The sequence below is a fragment of the Merops nubicus genome, unplaced genomic scaffold (assembly GCF_000691845.1).
Source record: "Merops nubicus isolate BGI_N331 unplaced genomic scaffold, ASM69184v1 scaffold23283, whole genome shotgun sequence".
Lineage (NCBI taxonomy): Eukaryota > Metazoa > Chordata > Aves > Coraciiformes > Meropidae > Merops > Merops nubicus.
Genome location: NW_008599892.1, coordinates 1 through 7,470, shown reverse-complemented (window position 1 = coordinate 7,470; position 7,470 = coordinate 1). Strand labels below are relative to the sequence as shown.

Here is a 7,470-nt window from a genome sequence, read left to right as displayed (position 1 = left end):
AGAGAGAAGTTCAGCTGGTGATGAACCCCAGTAAATTAATGAAAACACTGAGTGCAAATGGGATTTCAGAATGGAGTAAGAGTACCACTGAAAAGATCACTTAGCTCCTCTCTGTCAGGAGGTTTTCTGTTTTGAGATAGGTTACTTATGAAGGAGATGGAGCATATTTTGAGGACCTCAAAACACTTGCCTGTTTTGTTATACTTATCCCCACGAGTGTAAAATCTTCTGCTGTGTTAGATTTCTTTAGCACAGCAGACAGCTGGAAGCTCATAAGGTCACAGAGTCTGTTTCCCCTTTCTGAAGTTTAACTGGCTGATCTCAACTGTCTCCTGGTCTCTTTTCTGTTCCCCAAAAACTTAAATTTCTTTGTGCTTTCAGCAGATTCAGGAAGCGATGAAGACTTCCTCATGGAAGATGATGATGATAGTGACTATGGCAGCTCAAAAAAGAAAAATAAAAAGGTCTCCAAGAAATCCAAGCCAGAGAGGAAAGAAAAGAAAATGCCAAAGCCCAGGCTAAAGGCTACAGGTGAGTCTCTACAAAGGAAGTTGTGCAGTTTGCTTCAGAGGCTAGTGTTTTCTTCTGTAGAAGACTCAGAAGAGATCTTTGGGTCAGTAGGTAGTCACATAAAGTGGCCAAGGGCTAATTCATGTAACGTGGCATGATTTAAAGCCAGACTATTAAATAATTAGGGGGCTTTAATTCTTATTTAAAAGATCAGGTTACTGTCTATGTCTTGTTAACAAAGTTACTCTGTCTTGTTATCTATCTGCATAGATAGCAAAACCTTCCCTTGAGATGCTGTGTCTGACTTGACATACTCTAGCCAAATGAGACAGTTTGTGGCTTCCTTTGGGATTTGTGGACTTTGTGTTGTTTTCAGGGTGGAGGAAGGTGGAGAAATGCAAACCAAAGGCAAACTCGATGCATTTCTGCAGGAAGTCTAAAATTGCAATAGCAATGTATGTACTGGTTTGACAAGAGGCTAGCTTGTTAGTTTGTGATGTCATATCCAGTAATTAGTCAGGACTTGTAGTTAAATAGTTTTTAAATCTTGCTAGCTACCTTTTTAGTTCAGCTTCACTCATCCAGAGTGCAGAAAAGACTGTGGGGATGGGTATGGTCAAAGCAAAATGAAACCTGCTACTGCAGTGTGTTGTAAACCTTGTTTATATGAAGCCATTTTAATTTGCTGTCCTTTTTGTGATCATAACTCTCATCTTCTTCTTCTTTTTCCAGTGACCCCCAGTCCAGTGAAAGGCAAAGGGAAGGCAGGCCGCCCCACAGCTTCTAAGGCAACGAAAGAAAAGACCCCATCCCCTAAAGAAGAGGATGAAGAGCCTGAAAGTCCCCCAGAAAAGAAAAAATCAGCCAGCCCTCCACCAGAGAAGTCAGGGGATGAGGGATCTGAAGATGAAGCACCCTCTGGTGAAGATTAAATGGCAGTTGAGGAAATCTTTGTTTAAAAAAAAAAAAAGAAAAAAAAAGAAAAAGGAAAAGAAAACATACTTAGGGGTAGAACACGGTTTTGGCTGTGGCTTGACTCATGGGCTTTGAATGCTGTCTTTACTTTCAGCTGTTTAATACAGTGTATCCTTTTTTTAATAAGAGGAAACCCTTATACAGTAATACTTTGAAGGCAATGTTCTCTGTTGGCCATTCCGTTCTCCCTCCCCCTCCGAATCTGAAAGCCATTTGAGACAAATTAACAGACCATTGAAATATATATTTTTTTCAAGGGATACTGCAGTTGTGAAGCAATAAGGTTTGAGACTGATACGTGGAAACCATACTTACAAATCGTTAAGTAGACTAGATTTCCCAGTGCTGGTAAGAGTTCTTTAAAACTATTATTCTGTATTTGAATATGTGGAAAAAAGAAGAACCTATGCTTTAACAGACTTTTGTTGATATGAGTTCACTCTCATAAAAAAAAAAATGTAGTTGATAGGAATTCCAGTTGAGGAAGAGGAAACATGGGGAGGAAACCTGTGTTTCTTGCATTCAGGCACGTTTTTTTATGGAAAGCAATCAAGAGACTTGTAGATGGTCCACTGTCTTATTTAGAAAAGACTCTCCAGTTAAGATGTGAGGTCTTCTGTCTCTGTTGGGTAGAGTACTGTTCTGCTTTAGGCAAACTGCTCTTCGTTCTACACCAGTCCAGATGTACAGCCTGCAAGCTTCTCAGATACATTAACTCCTCTTTTATTTCTTCCAAGGTTGGCTGGCTATAGATGGGCAGAATAGGGAAGAGAAATTGAAAACTATTTTTTTAAAACTCTGGTTTCCATTTGGCATTGTGGAAAACGTCTTGAAGGTTTTTTTCAAGGAAAAAACGAACGGGTAGTGTGAACCTAAATTCTTGAGCTTTTGGGGCAAGGGGTGTCCTTCTGTAAATGTGAAGCAAAGGATTCCTGTAGCACTCTGGTCAGTCTCGGATCCCATGAGTCACGCTGAAGTGTTTCTCTTCCCTCCCTCCACCTGCCCTCAGAGGCTGCCTGGTCCTACCTCTCAGCCTCTCCAGCTGCAGTGTCGGCCAGCAGACCTCCATCACTAGTGACATCACCACGATTCCACTTCCATTCCTTCATCCTTCCACCCTCCAGTGAGGGAGGCTTTGCTCCCACACCAGCAGGTCTGCTTTGACCATTGCTCTCCTGCTGCCCCCTGAGCCCAGCCGTGCTCACGGGGAGCAGTGTCCCAGGGTGAAGCTGGGGGGAGGTGGCCTTTGGGAGCAGTGGAGCAGGGCTGTCGTGTCATAAAAGCAGGATGTCCCTCTAAAGGCAAGACACCTGAGATGTGTGGTGGTATGTTCATCTGTTTTTATCAAAGCAGCCATATCCTTTTTTTAAACATTAAAGTACACAAGCCTTGGTTTTCAAACCCTAATACAGAGGCTGCTGCCATGTTTGTTGGTGGAAATACTGAAAACTGGACCTGCCATTTCTCTTTTTTTTTTTTCCTAAACCCTTTGTACTTGCTGTATGTTGTTCACAGTACCTTATAGCTGACAAGCTTTGCTTTTTTTTTTTTGTTTTTGTCACAGAACTACACGTTTTGTAACCAGCCTCTTGAAGGTAACATAAGGCAGCTAATTAGTGGGATTTCTGGTACATATGCCTACCAGATTTTTAATCCTGTTTGGATTTTAGAGAGCTTGTAGATGTGATACACTAATATGACCAGGAAGGACACTTGGCTGTATTGCATAGGAAGCCTGAAGATGGAGAGCACAGTGTGGAGCCTAAAATGTGGAACAGAATATTAATACATCAGCCGAGTGATTGTCTTGTGTGACTCATAGCCATGGATTCTACTGAGGCTGGTAAATTACTTTACCTTGGCTTATAAAAAATTAAGTTCTCTAACATTCTTTACTCTAATGAAACTACTGTTGCCGTTACAATAAAGATGATCAGTGTTTCCATTGTAAATCTTTTTTTTTTAAGTAATTTAATTTTGCAGAACAGCTTAAGCCTGGAGTTGAAGTATCAGTCTTGAAAATCAAGTGGATGTAATCCCCTCTCCTCTCCTCACCCCTCTTCCCACCTTCCAGATTTCTGGGAGAGCAGAGTCTCTTGCATTCCCTCCACTGCTAGTCCAGTGCTTCTTGGGTAATATAGGAAAAGAAATGGCCAAGTTTAGCAAGAACCAACCATTTGGATTAAATTTGGGGATAGCATACACTTGTGAATGTCAGGTCCACATAGTTCTCCTTCAGTCCAGACTATGGTTCAAGCTATTCTTGTCTATTGTGTTCTTAGTGTTCTGTTGGTATTAAAACGTGCAAGGATAATTAAATGTAGAATACCTCTAGCTGATGTGTTCAGATAGCTGCTTCTTTACCTGCTAGACCTGATTTTTTCTGACAAGCATATTTTCTAAGTTCCACTTAAAATATATTTTTTTTTTTATAATTTTTTTCCCTAACATGGTTAATTACAGTTAAGGCTGTGAAAAATGTTGTTTTTTCTCAGTTCAGGTTTTGGACTGGACTCTTTTATGTCTGGCAATTTTGGCCCTCTATCTTACAAAACTGTTCTGCTTTCTCCTGTGTTCATCTCTCATGGCTGTTACCAAAAAGCTGTGTGATGCTTATCTTTGAGTTTGTCACAAGCCCAACACTATGTAAATCCTGTACTACTAGTGGGATTTTGTAACTTTTTTCTATTATCTTACTGTTTGGCTGATTGGTGCAAACACTAAGCCCTAACAATCTCTTGGTTACTTTTAGAAATACAGCAGTTTACATTTTTACAGATAAAATTGTGAAGGTTAATACATTATTTTATTTCAGTACACAACATTTTTCAGTGGCAGCAGTCTTAACATTTAAAAATGTCCTTTTTCATTCATTTCTCTGAAGCATTCTGATTTCTTGAAGGAAATTTATAAAAATGCCTTTCTTGAGGACTGTGAATAGTTCTCCATGGAGCAGAAAGTTTCATTCACAGAAGAAGGCTTTGTAAAGATTGTCCTCTGTTACACAGCTGTAGTTGTGGAGCCTTGGCAGAGAGGTAAATGGATATGTTCCAAAGTTCAGTGGATCTAGTGCCCTGCCCTGCTCTTGTGTGTAAAATGGGGGTTCATAGCTCCCATTTTATGCCCTTTCACACATCCTGCTTCCAAATCCACACCACCACGTTCAGGTTTGCAGTTACATGCCAACAGTGCTGCCTTGAACCAGCCACAGGGCTTGATCAGGAAAAATTTGCAATTTCTGTTGGAATTTTGTACTAAAGATTATTTGCTTCAGTTTCTATTTGATCAACAGGAGAATGCCAAACGCACCAAGGGTTTCAGAGTGGGCCGTGGGTGAGAGCAAGACTTGAAATCAGGGCAGCTGAGATGCTTTTAATTGTGTTTAATGAAAGCAGAAGAGTGTGTGGGGAGAGGTTCAGCACAGCTTGGGTGACTTCTAGGGACCCTCACCGGTGCCAGGGGATGGCTCCTGGGCCACCACAGGTCACAGACTGCCAGGGCAGTGCCAGAAGCTGGGCTTGAATTCCTGTTTTCTTTTTTTTCTTCTTTTTTTTTTCCCCCTCCACTGGTGATGGTCACAAAGGTACAATAGACACTGAGGCACCCAGGTTAAGGAGGGAGGGAAGTAAAACTGTAACATGCTGGAAGCTTTTGAGCTGTAGAAACTGGTGCTTTGCTTTATGTAATTTGTTTGTGAAGTGTTTATTTTTATAACAGATCATATTGTTGAACACATGGTTCTTAAAAATGACAAATTGATCCATGACTTTACTATCTGAGAAGTGGACGTTCATCTGTTGGGGAAGGCAAGACAAGGAAATGTAAGGAGATGGATATTTAAAGGGACACTGTCACAAGTTAGTTGCTGGCATATAGGGTATGTTAGTTTGGGGGGTCACATCTGTGTGTGGAAATTGTATATTCTATATGTATATGATCAAACAGAAAATTTTCCCTAAGCTTTGAATAGTTTCCTACTGTTTTGAGAGGTTTAAATAAGAGTTCTGCTCATGAAACTAGGAAACAAAACTAACTATTCTGCTCTTACTGTCCAAGATGACTTTGTTTTAAAGTCCTGTGAGAAATCCCTGAGCTCTGAGAGATGACAGTGTCCTTCCAAGCCCACCCCAGATCAAGCGCATCCTTCTTTTAGACTTCCCACTTCAGTAGCTGACTGGCATTCATTTGAATGTCTTTTCACTGAACTCTTTCTATTCCAAACAACCCACAGATGTTTCTAAGCCTAGTCCAGCCCTCGCCATGTGCTGACTCTGTATCAACCACTATGGGAAGTGACTATAGACTCTGCCCCTTCAGCCACGTGAATCGAGTGGGTCCATCGGTCTGAGCATGCTCAGTGTGACTGCAAACCACCATTGTGCATATGCTTTGTATATTGGGGCGAGGGTTTTTTATATATATATTTTGGGAGGGGTAGCGGGTGGGATGGAGAAATACTCAATCAGCTTAAGCCAGAATAATGTGTGTAAAAGCCCCTGAAGTATTTTGTGTGTGAGTGCGCGGGTGTGAGTGCGCGCATGGGAGTGTCTGACATCTTTATTCCCTTTGTGTTCTGAAGAGTTGTGAGTTTTACCTTTTTTTTTTTTCTTTTTTTCCTCCCCTGCAGAAGCAGTTGTTACAAAAAAAAAATTGTAAATAAGAGCTACATAATTTTTTTGTTTAACCATGAACATCATGTCACAGCAAACCCTGAATAATCACTTTGAAGGTAGAGGAGACTCCAGGTAGGGCCTTTGGCTACCAGCAAGGCATCTCTCTATGGTATGCAATGAATATTTGTCTTGAGTATTTGCAGTCCCCTGTTGAGCTTTTCTAAAAATTGGGCTCTTTGCAGTTCCCCTCACCATCCCTTTTAATTTTTTTTAACTCTCAAGAGCAGATGGGAAAAGGGGCAGCTGCAAACTGGTGTCCCAGGGGTTGGCAACTCTTGCAATACCTTGACACCACTGAGATCTACCACTTGGTACTAGAAATTCAGTCTGAATGTAACATTAATGCTTTATTTAAAATAAAAACAACACTTTTTTTTTTTTAAAGGGGTTGAAGTGAACATGACTGTTGACCATGTTCGTGAATTTATAGATGCAACATTCATTGGTAGAATTGTGTGATGGTCTTTTGTGCTACTTAATTTTACATATTCCAGTCTCTGTATGTACCTGCAAAGAAAGAGAAAAAAAAAAAATAAATAAAAATAACAAAACCCTGCTTTGCTTTTATTGAAAGGGTTCCCAGGACTGCATACCTGCTCCTGAGCTCTGTTTTAAGTATGTGTATCCTTCGCTTGTATTTTGTATTAAAAAAAAACCACAAGGAAAAAGAACCCTTTACTGTTCAGCATGTTGGAATTGTGTCCCTTCTTTTATTTTCTTCCTTTTTGGAATATATTAAGCAACTCATTCTTCTGTATCTTTTATTTTCTTTTGTAAACTTTTTGGTTTTGTTTAAAAATGGCTTTATAAAAGGGCTTTTATAACCCATAAACACGACTCGTGTAATTTTTCCGCTCTTCAAAGGGTTATTCTTCTGTGGTTGTGTTTTGTGAACATTAGTGAGCTGTAAAAACGTGTTCATCTTTCACCTAGTTGATAGTTTTGGGGTGAACTCCTTCACAGAGCTTCCTCAGGTTAGGTTTTGGCCAGAAGAGCTTGGTGAGTACAACCTTCCTGTGGGTACCTGTGAGCGGAGGGGAAGACGTGATGGGTGAAGTCCCGGCTGTACAGCACCCAGCCCTTGGGTTCACAGGCTGTCGTCGGGCACGTGGTGAGTTCATTCATTACCAAAAGTGATGATGAGTGAGTCAAAATGTCACACGATTCCCTCAGCAGGGATAGCCTCTCTCTTGCCTTCTGTGTCCCCACCAGGCGGCTGTAAACAGAGCCTGTCCCTCGTGGGTGTCGGGGCACAGCTGTGCATGCAGTCACCGCTGGCTGCCGGACGGGCTCGGGTGCGGGTTGCCGCTCG

The 7,470-nt window shown here is 41.2% G+C and overlaps 1 protein-coding gene across 1 annotated transcript; it reads left to right on the top strand.

The window, feature by feature from the left end:
- Positions 1–381: 381 nt before the first annotated feature.
- On the top strand, positions 382–1,882 carry NUCKS1 (nuclear casein kinase and cyclin-dependent kinase substrate 1; the record flags this gene model as incomplete). Its single annotated transcript, XM_008937555.1, has 2 exons — positions 382–531; positions 1,243–1,882. Coding segments are annotated over 2 exons (350 nt in total), but the record flags the coding sequence as incomplete, so codon positions are not given.
- Between the last annotated feature and the right edge of the window lie 5,588 nt (positions 1,883–7,470).